The sequence below is a fragment of the Talpa occidentalis genome, unplaced genomic scaffold (assembly GCF_014898055.3).
Source record: "Talpa occidentalis isolate TD23 unplaced genomic scaffold, MPIMG_talOcc4v2.1 talOcc4.16, whole genome shotgun sequence".
NCBI classification, from domain to species: domain Eukaryota; kingdom Metazoa; phylum Chordata; class Mammalia; order Eulipotyphla; family Talpidae; genus Talpa; species Talpa occidentalis.
This window is the reverse complement of record NW_023601653.1, coordinates 59,609,889-59,626,005: the sequence shown is the minus strand read 5'-3', so window position 1 is coordinate 59,626,005 and position 16,117 is coordinate 59,609,889. Positions and strand designations below refer to the sequence as shown.

Genomic DNA, 16,117 nt, shown 5'->3' with positions numbered 1-16,117 from the left:
ATGGAGTCAGATAGTTCCCGTAGTCTTTCTTCGTTCTTTTTCCTTCGTACTTCTCTTTCCTTTTCTGTTTTGGTTCTTTTTATTTCTGTGTCTTCAAGAGTACTTATTCGTTCTTCCATTTCATCTATTCTGCTTTCATTGCTTTTCCCAGAATTCTTTAGTTCTTCCATTAATTCTTTGATCTCCTGCATTTCTTTTACTTCCTTCTTTAGGGACTCAATTTCATTCTTCTGATCATTGATTATTTTTCCCTTATCATTGTTTTCCTTTATGACTTCTGTCAGTTTTTTAATCACGGCAATTTTAAATTCTCTTTCTGGAAGGCTCAGGAGTTCTTCCAAGTTACTGTCGTTGCAATCTGGGGGCTGGTTTTCTTTTTGTGGTGTGCTTTTTCCCTGGGGAGTTGCTAGGTTGCATGTGGTTCTTCTCCTCCCTACTGTCTGTTTTCTAATTTGCCATATGCGTTGGGACACTGTGTTGTTGGGACTGGCCGGCATCTTGGGTGAGCTTCTCTGCTCCCCTCTGAAAGGTCCCTGTTCTAAAATGCTGATGTGGGGACACACTCCCTTGTGCGCCTGGTCTGCCCCGGCGGTGGGTTCCTGCTCCCCCTCTGGGCTTGGACTGCAGGCCAGAGGGGGTCTGGTGTGGGCGAACTTCCCCCGCTCACCTCTGGCTCCTGAGGAAGCCTTCTGCAGGTAGTCTTTACTGAAGAAATGTCCCTGTTCTAAAATGGTGATGTGGGACACACTCCCTGCGTGTCCAGTCTCAGGCACACTCTTCTGCGCGCCTGGTCTGCCCTGGCTGTGGGTGCTCGCTCCCCCTGTGGGCTCAGACTACTGGTCGGAAGGGGCCCGGCGTGGGCTACCTCCCCAGCTGGCCACTGCCTCCTCCAGGAGCCTCTGCTGGTTTCAAGTCGCTAGGTGGCGCCATAGATCTCTCCTAGAGTCCTTGGGGAGCTGATTTTCCACCCCATGGGACAGGGAGCAGAGCGAGAATGGTAGGGTAAACCTCAACGGCTTTGGGGTGCTGTGTCTGCCTTGTGCCCCACCGTCGTGGGGAACCCATGCCCCTAATTTCGTGCCCCGGGTCTCAGTTCCAAAGCCCTCAGTTCCAGGACACGGGCTGTAGCCCAGTTCAGTGGCGCGGGAATGGCGCCTTTTGAATCCCGCTCCTGTGCCTGGGCGCCTGGTTCCTGCTCACTCAGTGAGGGCCTCCGCGCGTCTCCCCGCAAGCCTAGGTCGCAGGCGCGGGGACCTGGGCAGCTGTGATCCGGATCTGCGTTTGCTTTTCAACTGCACTGCTTTTCCGCGCGATCCCGATTCCGATCTGCACTTGGTTTTCCAGCGCGCCGCTTTTCCGCGCAATCCCGATCCCTATCCGCGTCTGCTTTTCCAGTGCGCTGCTTTTCCGCGCAAGCTTACCGGGCGGCCCAGGGCTGTGTGCTGGTGCTGGTCTTCTCCTGGGGGGCGGGGTCTCTCTTTAATAGCGCCCGGAGCTCACCTCCACGAGAATCCTGCAGGGTTCTCCGCAGCTCCTGTTCACGGGGTGTGGTGGCTGCAATAGTTCCTTTCCACTCACAGTCCCGCTTGCTGCGTAGTTTGTTCTTGTTGGTCGTTTTAGTTTTTTTTTTTTTTTTCCCTCCTCTCTGCTGGTCGGAGAGTGCCGACTCTGTGGGCGGGGGAGGGGAGCAGGGTTCTGTGCTTTCCTCCCTTCTGGTCCTCTTTTATGGCAACTTTCTTCTTCGGGCAGTTTGCTGGAGTCACCCCTTTATCTTCCGTGTCCCAGTTCTCACTGGGACCTGCTGCTTTTCCTCCCTATTAACTTTTTTTAATGGGAGATCTTACTCGCAGCGTCTCCTCACCACCATGTTGCTCCGCCCCCTCTATTACTTTTATTTTCAATGAAAACAGATTATCTGTGAATTAGTAAGTGGGATCTTATTTGCTTATTGATCACATACAAACACCAGTGCATGAATGATGAAAAAGCAATCACTGAAACTTTTATTGACTTAATAGGCATGAGTTTAAAAATAAGTGAATTAATATGTTCATTTTAAGTCAATTATTTAAATTTGAGGGGAGTATAGCTTCAAACCTGTTCTAATGTATGTCTTCATAACATGCCCACCACCAAAGCACCAACAATTCTCCTAAGACAAACGCAGTGATGTAAACCAACTTTAATTCAATAAACATAATTGGGGAAAAAGGGAAATGTTAAAAATATGAAATAAGATTATTTTTGCCTTTTAATTCAATAACATTATACTTACTTTCTTTCTCTCATTTCTTCATAACTTAAATCTTTAGGCTTATGATTTTCTTTAATGTTTTTCAAATGAAATCCAAAGTTTTTTCTTCTTTTGAGCAGGTCCCATCTGACAAATGGTAGATAAACTATACTAATTGGAAAACAGGCCAGTTTTAAAAAATGAACTTAGTAAAAATGTTTCTTGTAAAATTACTTTTTCTGGAGTCATAAAGTAGCAAAATATCTTGGATTTTTATCTTAAAATAGATGACTAGAATAAATGTATTCTGTGATTTCAATATATGTATATAAATATTATACTTTCCACTTAATACACCAAAAGTTTCTATAATAAATATTTAACTCCAATTGTATCCTATCGCCTTAGGATTTTTTGAAGAAAACGCCTTTAGGGTTGAGTCTAAAGATCCAAAAATCTAGTCTTCTACCATTGTTTTGGTACTGACTATTCCAGAAATGAAAGAAAGTGTTATTTTATAGATATTTAATCATAATTCTTTAGGGCTTCTTAGAAAATGTGTGAAGAGTTAATTTTTAATATATTTATATATAATTTATAATATATTTAATATATTTTTTATATTTGATTTTTCTCTTCTCAGATTTCTTTAAGGGAAAAACAGTATTTAATCATTGGCTTCCAGGAATATGTTATAGCAATATCACCTTTCAGTTGGTCTCTGAGGCAACATTTAATAAAAGTACTCTTGTGGAGTACAGTGGTGTTAGTCATGAACCCAAACAGCACAGAACTGGTAAGTCTACTAAAGAATCAAATTCAGTGACAAAATAAACTATATGTTGTACATTCAATCATTGTAAGAACAATTCTTTTCTAGAACTAAGAAAAATATTTTTTTATAATGAAAAACAAATGTTTAGAAATGTAAAAGAAACTGGGCAAAATATCCCATAAGAAAAATATAAGATATGTTATAATCTTTGAATTGGAAAGTATATGATACTACCAAAAGTTATAATTAACTAATTTAATTGAATCAAGTAAACCTTCTATAACCTGGCAAAATGTTCATATAGCAGAAAAATAGATGGGGTGGGGGGTTAATGCAGAGTATAAGATTAGTACAGGAAATACTGGGATTCAGATGTATTGCAAACTTGCAGATCTTAATTTTGGTAACATTATTAATATGAAAGACTATGATAGGATGCATTGATGGGTGGGTGGATGAATGAGTGGATAGACAGATGGAAGAGTGGATGAGTAAAATAAATATGCACCTACTAAACACCCATCACCAATAACAGTGTAAGTGACACTGCCTGTGCATAGTATGCTACATTCTCAGTAGGGCTGCCTGAGAGGCCTTTTATAAGTGCATTGTGAGTGGATTGATAGATGATCCCTGAAGCCCTTCCAATGAAATGCTAAGATGTTGTAATTCTCATTAATTAGACCAAGACAAGGAAACTATTTCAGCTAAATAAGTAATTCACCTCACATCAATAGCTAAGATTCTATTTGCGTTTTTCATGACTCAACTCAAGTAAGCAGCACTAACTGAGTATCTTCTCCCTGGGAATTATTCTAAATCCTGAGAGAGTTGAAGACAAAGTCTAGGGAGTTATGTCCTCGAAAATAGTGGAAGGACTCTACAAGTGACAGAATGCAAAGCGGAATGTGATAAGTATTACACAAGAGGCACAAAGTTGTATAACAGCAGGAAGGAGGGAGAGATCATTTGAAGTTCTTGGAAGAGGTGATATTTTAGCAACTATTTGAAAGACAAGGTAGAAACTTGCAATGTGCCTTCTTAATTCTCTCGAACTAAGCCTGTTTCTGTCATTTATAAACTCATTTTGAGTTTGTGATTTCTGATGACAGCCTGAAGGTTCAGAAATGCTTTCATCTGACTGCAGTGCTTGTATATTTCACTTTGGAGAAGGGAGGAGGGAAGCCATATTTCCAATATTGTGTTAATGTTTCTAAATGCAGCTCATAATGAACTCTCCTAAGTGCAACTGTGTTATATGGATTGTTTTTATCAAGATAGCTATATATACACTGTAGGAGATTTTCTGTAGGAAAGATCCAGGGACTTCACTTTTTTCAAAAGGAGTTTGTGGTAAACTGAAGATGACTTCCAGAACTTTTCAGAAGTGGTTAAATTACCACACAGACAAGCAGAGTATCTCAAGTTAATATATTTGAAGTGTGAGTGGTGATAGGTTCCTGTGTTCACATCATGCACAAGATCTTAAATATGTGTGTACTTCATAGTTTTCTTTGATGCATGTGATAGGTTGAAAGCAAAACTCAATTATATTTTGTATGCGTGACTCATCATTAAGTATTCATGACAATATAGTTTAAAATGGTTTGGAAACAAAACTTTCCTCTCTTGCAGCCCCTTATCCACCTCGAAATATCACCGTTCGTATTGTAAACATGAACAAAAACAATTGGGAAGAACAGAGCGGCAGCTTTCCAGAGGAATCGTTCATGAGATCACAAGATCTAGTGGACAGAGACAAACTCTTCCATTTTACAGATGAAAGTCCTGAGATTCCCTCTGGCAACCTTTCTTCTGGCTGGCCTGATTTTAACAGCAGTGATGACGAAGCTACATCTCAGCCCAATTGGTGGGATAGTGCATCCTCCACTGTTGAAAGTGAAGATGAATTTGTTAGTGTACTTCCCATGGAATATGAAAATAGCAGTATTCTCAGCGAGGCAGACAAATTGGGCTCTTCCTCTTTCTTCCCCATGCAAATGATTCTGAGGTGGTTACCACCAAAACCACCTACAGCCTTTGATGGGTTCCACATCCACATAGAAAGAGAAGGTAAAGTAATAGGAAATTGCAAGAAATAAGAACTGGTCAAAGAAAAGGAATTTGAAAATTTTTAAATTTAAATTTAGAAGTAAGACTGCTGGAAGATAAAAATCTATACAAAAATGGTAAAGAGAGAAGAATTTAACTGCATATCCAATGTGAAAACAAAATGAAAACAAAATGAATAGGTTGGATAAGAAAACTTAGGTTGGGAAGGTTCAGTTGCAAGTACTTGCAACTGTGTTTTTCACTGTCCGTTTCTATTACCCCTGGCCACTGAGGATAACCTTCTATTTGCAGAAGATTTTGAATTGAAAGTCTAACCCTCACAAATTACAAAATATCCTGGAGAAATACTCTGTTTTCTGGTATACAAATTTTAGCAAGTATGCAGTAAAAGAATCTTTCTGACAAATGACACTTTCCTAAGAGATCAGACCTGTAAGCTATTCTTATGCCCAGAGGCAAGCTCCTCTGACATGGGTGCCACTCACATTTTCCCAGAGGAGCTGGTAATAACTCAGAAAATACATAGCAACTGGCATTTCTATGATAACTGCTATATCATATATTGAATTCACTTCTCTAACATCTGACAGTCATTCTTTACATTATGGTCCACTCATTTGTGAAGGCAGGGTGATGGCATTCTATAATTTTGGGTCATGAATTCTATCTGAATTGTTGATGGGTAGATTTTTATAGTTTTTGTTGTTGTTTTTAAAATAACATACTGCATTTTATACTTTCCAGTCTAGTGATTTGGGTGGCAAAGGTTGTTGAGTTGTCAACATTGAAGTCAAAATGACAGCTTTATTTTCAGGGTAGGGTATTAGGATCATGTCACCTCATACATGACATTTTGTGTGTCCCTATTTTATTTAATAGAATAAGATACAAAATCTGTGAATTCCTTTGTACTAGATGATAAAGCAATCGACCCTTCCCAAATACTATATAAAGTTGAAATCCTTTGTCATTTCCAGTTACTTTAGTGTCTTTCCCGGAATTGCTTGTCTTTAAAATAATTTCCATTAATCTTTTATTTTTCTGTTCCTCACTCTATTCTTTGTAAATAGGATCTTATAACTTAGAAAAATTTTTTAATGCCTAGTTGCATGCAGGTTTAGACATGCTTTCATCTGACTGCAGTGTGTTCTTTTGAAGACTATTGTAGTCACTGCCTGATGAGAGCAGCTTCAAATGAAGTAATAAGCAGCAGGGGATGGACTTGGAAGCCAAGTAAAAATCATTTTGACTTTTAAAAGTTCTGGAAGCAAATAGACGAAGGAAAAGTATTACAAGTCTCAGGAAAAAAGGATCTAGAATTATTTCTAACCAGCAACAATTCAATTCAAGGCTTTTCTGGATATTTAATGCTAGCTCAAAGAACTTATATTTGGTACTGGTTATTTTTTTATCCTTAAATTAAGATGTTCTTATTACTATTATTTTTTTTCTCCTAACATTTTACTTCTATTTTATGCATATAATTGTGTTGAGTAACAGTACAAATAGGCAGTAGATACCCATCCCTAGTTTAATTGATTTGGATACTATATTTTAGTTTGGTTATTTAAAGGGATCATTTAAAGGGATCATGAAAAACATTTTGAACCCTGTGTCATCTTTCTTTAGTAATACCTGTCATTTGGAGGTATAATTGAATTTGACCAAAGGATGGCAGTGGTACAATATATATATATTCACATATGTTCTGTTTTTTTATATATGATTTAGAAAATATTACTGAGCATCTGACAGTGGATGAAGAAACACATGAATTTGTTGCAGAACTGAAGGAACCTGGGAAATATAAGTTATCTGTGACAACCTTTAGTTCCTCAGGATCTTGTGAACCTCGTAAAAGTCAGTCAGCAAAATCACTCAGTTTTTATATCAGTAAGTACCAAAGAGGTTATTTGGCATCTCCACGGGAGGTGGAACAATGGAATCTGTAAGATTAATGGTACTCAGGAGTCAATTATTCATCAAACGTTAGAGATTCTGAGCCTCATCAAGGTCAAGAGAAGCCTGGATCCACAAGGTTTTGACAGCAGAGGAAATATATGTGCATTTGATAGTAGCAAACCTGCCCAGGGATTTAATTTGAGGATTTCTTTTATTGTGATAATTGAACAATTTTTAAACTGACTTTCCATACTAGCCACGACAGAGTCTCCAAGGACATGGGCACACACTTCGGGGAATATGACTTTTGTTTGAGTCTGCCATGAAAACTGATATTGTTGGACTTGTGAAAAGTCTCAGAGTATTGAGTTTGCAGAGCTGGAAAGGAGAGCAGAGATTCAAATGTACTGATATTATGATAATAAGGTCACAGTTAGCACAAGAAACAAAGCTAGAGCGTTCTGAAAGCCCCTTTGTCAAGTCTTCGGCTGATTTCTGCTAATTTCATCAGGGGTAAAAGCCGAGCAACAGCTAACCTGTGAAAGCGGAACAAATAGTGTGTGTCTGTGAGGTTGATAGCTAAACTGACAATGATCTATGCCAGTTTAAAGGCCAAAAATCAGTTACCTAGCTTTTAGGAGGCTAAATGTGTCTCTGATCAGCAGAAAGAAAAAGCAGATGGCAACAGCTAAAAATTGCTTTCCAAAAAAACTTGAGCACCATAGACTGTATCCCCTTCTGCAAGGGCAAAATATCACCTTTCATCAAATAGTCCTCAAAAAAGTTGATTGGGAGGAAGAAAAGGAAGGCAATGGGAACAGATTAGTCAACTTATTCCCTTAAAAATATTGAAAATGTCCCACATAACATTTTTACTTAAAAAGTCAAAAATGTCACCACAAGTCAAAGGCTGAAAAGATGCACGCTACAATGCAGGAAAGGTGTTTATATCTGCCTTGTCTACTTTCAATTGTGAGAGATCTTTGACATGACATCTCTTAACAAAGAACAATGTTTAATGTTCAGTTTTTACCCTGACACTAAAAAACATTTCATTAACCAAAAGGTCTCTTCCTCTGCCAGCAGAAATCAGGGCAAGTGTGGGCAACATCGTGAAACTCACTCAACTATATTGGCCACACTGGTTTTCCTCACCTCTGGCTTTCTACTCTGTGTCACAAAGCACACTACCAAATACTGAGTTTATTCGAGGGTGCTACCTTTTAGATGCACTTTCTTTGTGTCTGTCTTGCCTCTCATACCAAATTAGAAAATGCCAGGCTAGGGTTATGTTATATTATTTGTTTATTAATTCTGTTGTACTTTCAGCAAATAGTTATTGAGCCACTTTCATGATCAGGAACTCTGCTTTATTTTTAGAATTTCTAAATTGATTAGAGCTGTTGAGAATGTGTCAGAATTGCTCAAAAGTGAAATTATTTCAAAGAGAGGCATATTAATATTCATCTAGAGAAATGTAGGGCACTAGAAATTTTGTTTTTTTTCTCTGCCAAGAAAAGGGTGATATTTTTAGTGTTTAGGATATGCCATTCTGCAATGATATTCAGGTGTACTACTGTGGTTTAGAAAAAAGATAAAGATCCTATATTTAACTGGGTAAATTCCCACAACGTAGTGTCGTCACACACCAACAAATTATACTCTCAGTCGATTTTTCTGACCAAGCTTGTTCGGCCATTCAAGTGTTGAGCTATGGCATTAAGATTTATTATATTACATACACATGTTTATATTGGTGTATTCTGGTTTGTAATTGTGTAGTTTAAAGACTTTCACATTAGTCCCCCAGTAGCCTCAGGAAGAGTATATTTTTATTATCTCCATTTTTCAGGTAAACAGAATGGTCACAGAAAGCTTAGTGGCTTTCCCCAGTGTCAGAAGAAGGCTTGCAACCTAGGAACATTTGATAGTAAAGCCCATGTCTGCATAGCCTGCAATGACCGTTACTTCGGTTGATTATTAGACTGGTCCTATTAGACTGCTACCCCAAGAATCTTCATGACAATAGAGATCACTTTTCCTGATCTGTAACACACAGGACCCATTTCATCCCAATGATTGCCTGAGATGTCAGATGACAGATGAGACAGGAGGTCTGCTTACCAGTTCTGTGACAGTGAACAGGTCGTTCCTGTCTCTGGCTATAGGATAAATGAAGTTGCTTAGGCTTTTACGCCATTGGCCTCTGTGACTATCACCTGTGGCCTTGATCTTTCTAATGCTGAAGGCATGTGGGTGTGGGGCATGTGTGCCTGATGTGGACACCTGGAGCAAGGTGTGTGTACATGTGCAAGTGTGCACACCTGTGTCTAGGAGGGAGGGGATAAAGTGTCACCTTGAGAGAGGAAGATGATTAATAGTACTTACAGGTTTGTCATGAACATTAAAGGATTAAAGTGTGTAACTACACAAAAACTTAAAACACATCCTGTGACACATAGTGTTACAGGTATTATATCTCAAACATCATAAATTATCATTTTCTTAATTGTTGTAATGATTTCCATTGCCCCATTTACTATGAATCTGAACAGTACACATCACACACTAGGATTTCTTTTCCTCTCTTGGAGTCCAGCAGAGGAATACAGCTTTCTGTCAAGGAATTAAGAAATGCATCCTGAGCAAATAAAAGAAAGTTGCATGTTTGCATTTCAGCAGGGTATTTTTGTAGATAATAATCACCTTAACATTTCTTGAGTCCTCACTAGTGTCAGGCACTGTGCTAATAACTACTTTAAAACCTAAGAGAACAAAGCTAATGTGGGCTCTTGTATGGGGAATCTTGATAATGAGGAACCCACGGTGTTTCTCAAATTATCACCCGGGTCCTAGCCAGCTTCTAACATTGAACCAGCCTGTTGCCAGTTTCTTCTCTAATATACTCTCACCCTGTGTCTTTGATTTGAATGTTGCTAAATTTAAATATTTTTCATGTGATTGTAGTAAAGGCATATTGGCACCTGAAAGTAATTATTTCTAGAACCCAAAATTCCTAACAGCAAAGAAACTATACTCACTCGTGAGATGCCACACCCACTCCTTGTTAAAAGAGGCGAGTTCTCGCTGGTAAAAAAAAGTACCAGTATAATCTCAGGTGCACCTAGTTGAAGCAGAGTGTCTCTCCAAGTAGAGGGCAGGCAGCGGAAGCCTGCAGCTAAGCAGCTGATCGCGAGACGCCCATTCCTGTTGAATGTCTTTGTAAGGACAAAGGATTTTAAAACCTAGAATCTTTTATCTCAACCAGCTCAGCGTGAAACCTCCTTTGCATTCTGCTTTGAAATGTTCAGGTCCTTCGGGAGAGTGGATCGAAGAGCTGACTGAGAAGCCCCAGCATGTAAGCGTCCATGTCCTCAGCTCCACTACGGCCTTGATGTCCTGGACATCCTCCCAGGAGAACTACAATGGCACCATCGTTTCCGTGGTCTCACTCACCTGCCAGAAACAGAAGGAGAGCCAGAGGCTGGAGAAGCAGTACTGCACTCAGGTAAAGCAGAGGAAAGGCTGAGGGGCTTGCTCACCTCCCAGGCCTGTGCTCTGGATCCCTATCTCCAAAGTGGGGTTACCAGAGCCAGAAGAGGCGCCAGGAAATGCAGGCAGGGGCTGCTCAGCCAGTCACCTTCCATATCCTCCTTATATGGGCCAACTTTCTTTCACTTTCTTTCCTTATTCCAGAGAATTACTGAGCATCCATGTGGGCTGGGTCATAGCGAAGATGCTGGGGGTTCACATACTTTATATGTGCCCACTCTTGCTGAGCTTATAATCCAGTGAGAACTGTGATAAGTAAACATATAATTACTACAGCATTTCCTTTATCAAAATTAGGATAAAATAAGGCTCAAGCTAAAAGTAAAATGTCCCAGATGCCAGAGGCATTTCACAGAAAGGAGGAGCTGGGTGAGTAAGGATGGACTTGGGCAAGAGAACTTGGAAACCAGTCAGAAAAACTTCCCAGGGATGGAGACAACCAAGCAGAAGGTTTGGGGTGGGAGGTGAGAGATATTGATTTGTTTCCTTACTTTTTTCCCATTATTTTCATTGTTATTTTTGCCATAAAAATAATGCATGTTCATTGGGGAAAAAATAGCTAAAAAATTACAAGTTACATTAAGGAAAAAACTGCCCCCTTACTGATTATGGCAGAGGAGAGTGTTGAAGGATAATGGAGTTAGATGGGCACAAAGGAGCAAGTGTAGCTCTTTTGCTAATCGGTAGCTTTGGGAGTGGCCACCAGAACAAAAGGCCATGCCCTGTCATCGGAGGACCTTGCTCTCAGATGCCCTGAATACCCAGCAGGAAGCCTGGGGCCCAGTTCTATTTTCAAAAATTCTGTTTTTTTTTTTAATAAGATCAATTATTAGTGTCTTTATGATATTTCCTTCCATACAGGCAAAACAATTATCAGCTCCATGGAAATATAAAGCTTCCCAAAAGGTGTTTGTTGTGTGAAAGCTATTTGGGGTGTTTCTGTTCATCCTGCAAAAATTAGGCACTTGGGGGAATTAAAAAGGAGAAGTTTTCAATTTATAAGACCATGATTCTTGACTTCATCTTAAGAGCAATAGAAAACAGTGCAGAGATAAACCCTTACTTATAGCTGAGACCACCCCTTGACTTAAATTGAGTCAACATACTCAACCAATTAAACTGGTAATCACAGCTCTGTGGGAGCTTATTAGCTTCCTTCCCTGAGTATCCTAAACACAACTATCTCTACATTAGGAGAAAAGTGTATTTCCCTTAAGGAACACGACCCAGAACTTGACTGCTCCCAGGTATGTGTCTTCCTCGTGCCATCTAATGTGTAACTACATTTCTTTTGCATAGACATCAGGGGCTCAAGATATAGATTTTCTAAATTATAAATGAGCCAGAAAAGGCTGGTCTATGTGCGTTCTGACCATGTCTTTTTGAAATGCAAACATGAAACTGCTAAGTGTTACAGGTTGCAGGTGAGGAGGCTGTGTTTATAGTGGAGTGTGGGGACAGGATAAACCTTGCTAGGGTTTATCTCAAATTACTACAAGAATGCTTTGAGGATTATGCTACTGTTACATCATCATCCATTTTGCTACCACACAGACATGCACACGCACTTTCAGATGAAGAGACGTCCATTCAAGAAGTCTCAAACTTGTCACGTGGCTATTAAAGGAACCTGTAATGAACCTATTAAAGGAACCACAAAAATAACTTGGGTTATTTTTGAAAGCAATCTTGATCTAGAAAGGAAAAATATCTTTTTGTTATATATTTGGTGGTACTGTGATTATATTAAATAAAAATTCAAAATGGAGCTCAAAAATAAGTGATTCTTAAGGAAAACACAGATAGTCCTTGAATAACAGTGTTTCACTCAACATCCTTTCCTTACAACACGGAGAACAAAGCAATCTTGCCAGTGTTGAGCAAAAGGATGTTGTTAGAAGATCTGCTTTCACAAGAAGAAAAAAACAAAACTGCTTTTATTGTACCTTATTTTGCTTAAAATTGCAGTTTCCAAGAACAGATCCATGACTGAGCAATCAAGGTACTAGCAATTAATGTCTCACTATTTTATTGTTTCACTTACCCAATTTTGCCACCACTGCCGTATCATGTTAACCTCGATCAACCTGAGAGTTGGCAGTGCCCTCACACCTCCACTGAGGGAGGTTGCCCTCCTTATGAGTTCCAGTTGCCTGTACAAAATTCAAGAAAAAAAATGTAAACTTCGATTTCATGAAACTTGGAGTCTGGCCTTGCTATAGTGTAGGTACATAGTACCCACTAATTTCAATATTTCTTCATCATATGCATGTTCATGTCTGCTTGTTGTTTGTGTATGCGCTTATATACAGATATTGGTGGGAAAGGAAATTTTGTGGGATAGCCCTCCTAACAACCATTTTAGTGCTGTTCATTAAGAAATGTCTGTTGAATATAAAGTCACTGCTCAGTGTTACATAAATGATAGTCGCTTCTCAAAGTAAATGTGCTTTTGGCAGTTTCTCCATAAACTCATACACAACCATCAATTTTAGAATTAAGAAACATCGTGTGTGTGTTTGTTTATTAGATCTGCATAAGTCCATAAAGTGCTTTGTGGCAATTTACAGAAATGTTTAATAATTAAATGATAAAATCAGGAGGAAGGAGCAATCAATCTATTAGCTTTACAAATTAGGAATGGTCGAACTGAGAGGTCAGATATTTAAAGGAACATCCCAGAGACACATAGCTGATTAGCATCAGCCTGAGTCCTGGACTCAAAGTTGCTGACTGCCAAGCCAGTGTGGTTTGTGTTGGATTGTGTATGCTATCCAAGGGGAGATTGTAACTAGAGCCACTGACTCCAGAATCAAACAGACTTGAGTTTCAGACCCAAAATTTTTACAGGTACCAGTTATGAGTCCCTGGGCAACTTTCTTCATGTGGTAGGTGTTGGTATCTTAATCTGTAAAATATATATATATATATATATATATATATATATATATATATCCGAAGTCATAGGGTTAAATGCAAAAGGACTTGATGTGTAATACATTAGAGCATAAGAAATCATTAGATTTTGGTATTGTGCAAACTTACATAGATGTTTTTTAATCAATAGACAAAGAGAGGTTCTAAGGTGTTCTGTGGAGAACCTGAGTGACTGGAATAAATGTATAAAAAAGAGCCAATGGAAGAGGGTTACATGAAGTAGAAAAAAATCCATTCCAGACTCAAATGAGCCCTCTCCATCTCATTCAAGCCTGTTACTCAGCCATTTTACATCTCTTATTGTCTATTTTTTTTTAAAGATTTATTTATACGAGCACTGGGTACAGTCAGAAGCGCAGGAGGGTGAGAGAATTCACCAGAGCCAGAGCGGGGAACAGAATAGGCAGCCCGATGAAACACACTGCTGAGGGGAGCAGCGGGCTCGGCAGGAGAGTTCTGTCGCACCATGTGGGACCCTCGCTGGCATCCGGGGATGGAGCCGGAGCTGCAGAGGCTACAGGCAGCCTTGCAGCCCAGTGCTCAACCCGCTGCGCCACCGCCACCGGGGAGGCCCCATTTTACATCTTTTATTGTCTTGAGTAACTTTTTTCCTCCCAGTTATTTAGCTGAATAGGGAAAGGACTCATGCTTAGCTGGAGACACTGGGTTGACTGAATTCTCTGGAATGGAAACAAAAGCCAATCAGGAATGGGAGAGAGGAAATACTTTAATGCAAAGAAGGCATGAAAATTGGTTGAAAGGTATGGGGTGATACTCCAGAGAATAAAATGGAAATTATTTAGTAAGTAGAATGCAGATACACATCCATCCCTTCCTGCTCCAACTCACCTCCAAGAAGGTCTAGAATAAATTAAAAGGCATGGCAGCATAGACATGTAGCTATAGGTTCCTGGGTCACCAAACAGTGAAAAATTGGTGGGAAAATTGGTATTTATGATTTGTTACCAAGATAAATCATTTGCAATACCATTAGCCTCATTTTTTAGTAGTCATATATAAACATAGTTACTTATTTTTAGAAAGTATAATTTCGTTAAGATGAATTTATTATGATGGCATATTTAAGTGGATATGATTTCAAGTAATCATTTGAAAAATCAGAATCAACTACTGCTTAAAATACTGTCTAACCAAAGAAAGTTCAGCATCCTAAAGCAATCTATGTTCTTTATGTGCTGTGTTAAATATCCTAAATGAATGATTAATCAACCCACTCAGCATTTACAGGTATGGCAGTTCAGTAGTGTTTAAAGGAAATGTTTGGAGCAGTATTGATATTATAACCCCTCTATGGGCCAATAGATACATAACTAGAAAGACGTATGGATAAATGGATGGATGGATGGTTGGATAGTCAAGAAGTCTGAAAGATTGCCTACCAAATGTTAGCAAGGACGGGAGGAGGACATAAAAGCTTCCAGATTATTTCATTTGCTCTTCCACTGTGTATTTTTCATAATGAGCATGTATGGGTTTTATCACTTGAAAAGATATTTTAAACAAAGCAAGGAGTGCTGCTTAGTTGTTCCTTACACATTTTGTTTTTTCCCATAGTGTATATCTTCTCATGTTCTCTTAGAGAAGAATATTTAGATGACTAACTTTGTGTAAATGACTTCCAGCAAATTTAAAATTCTGAAGCATGTGCAAGAAACTCTGACATGAGTGTAAACAGGAAAGGAAGGTGGCAAATACTAACATGCTAATTCACCTTAATCTTACTTTGGCCCAGTTACTGGGGAACCAAGTATTTGTTTATTGCTCCCCTTACTTAAATGTAGAGCAAGTTGTACTAATTCAACATAAATGATTTTACTGTTTAAAATTTTACTGTTTTTCCAGTATTAGAAAAGTTTAAAATTCATTTACCATCAGTGTTATAACCACAATGAGACTTTTAAAGAAATCCCCTTATAGCTTAGGTGAGCTATCAACAATATTTTCTATTGATTCATGCTCTTACCTGTATCAGTTGTACAATTCTTTTGTGCCCTGGGAGGCAAAAAGTTGGTAAGAGTAATAAGTTAGTTTTATTGAAACTTTTGACTTAAACCTCCTCACAATTCTATGTGATATATAATTGTCTATAGTATTGTCTGTAGTTTATTGATGTGGAAGTCAAGGTTTAAGCATTACAAATAAATTCCCATGCTTATAATGGGAATTTGATCCCAGGCAGTCTGAATAGCAAATTCGTGTTCTTTCGACAAAGACTGAAATGCTGGAGGTGCTGACGGTCAAAGCAGCACATGTCTTAACCTGTTACTTGAATCATCACTCCTTGTGCATGCCAACACTCAACTTGGATATTGAAAATTCATCTGCTCTCGCTATTTTTCTCTATGAGACTTGTTACATAACCAAGAGTTTTCAAAATGAGTAAAGGACAGCTTGTCTAAATGAGAAATGTTCTCTACAGTGTTATTTTATGAAGTCACGATGCCTTGCAGAGCACTTAACACTGTATCTCAGGGCTTAGCACCATAACTTGTTCATAGCATGGATTAGAGGTCACGATGCTGACTCTAGATATGTGACCTTCGCCACTCTCTGTCTTTACTCTCTTCATTTATTAAATGAGAGATTTAGACTAGATAATCTCTGAGGTTATTTCCATCTCTATA

The 16,117-nt window shown here is 38.9% G+C and overlaps 1 protein-coding gene across 3 annotated transcripts in view; it reads left to right on the top strand.

Annotated features, from left to right (window-relative positions):
• Nucleotides 1-16,117, top strand: part of PTPRO (protein tyrosine phosphatase receptor type O) — a 227,838-nt gene that overhangs the window by 139,724 nt on the left and 71,997 nt on the right. For 2 of the 3 annotated variants that reach the window (XM_054696421.1, XM_054696420.1), the window contains exons 4-7: nt 2,877-3,029; nt 4,644-5,081; nt 6,813-6,974; nt 10,295-10,491. In XM_054696421.1, coding sequence (XP_054552396.1) covers nt 2,877-3,029; nt 4,644-5,081; nt 6,813-6,974; nt 10,295-10,491 — 950 coding nt within the window. Of the gene's footprint in view, nt 1-2,876; nt 3,030-4,643; nt 5,082-6,812; nt 6,975-10,180; nt 10,206-10,294; nt 10,492-16,117 lie in introns of those variants that run through there. The other variant, XM_054696422.1, reaches the window with a different exon arrangement.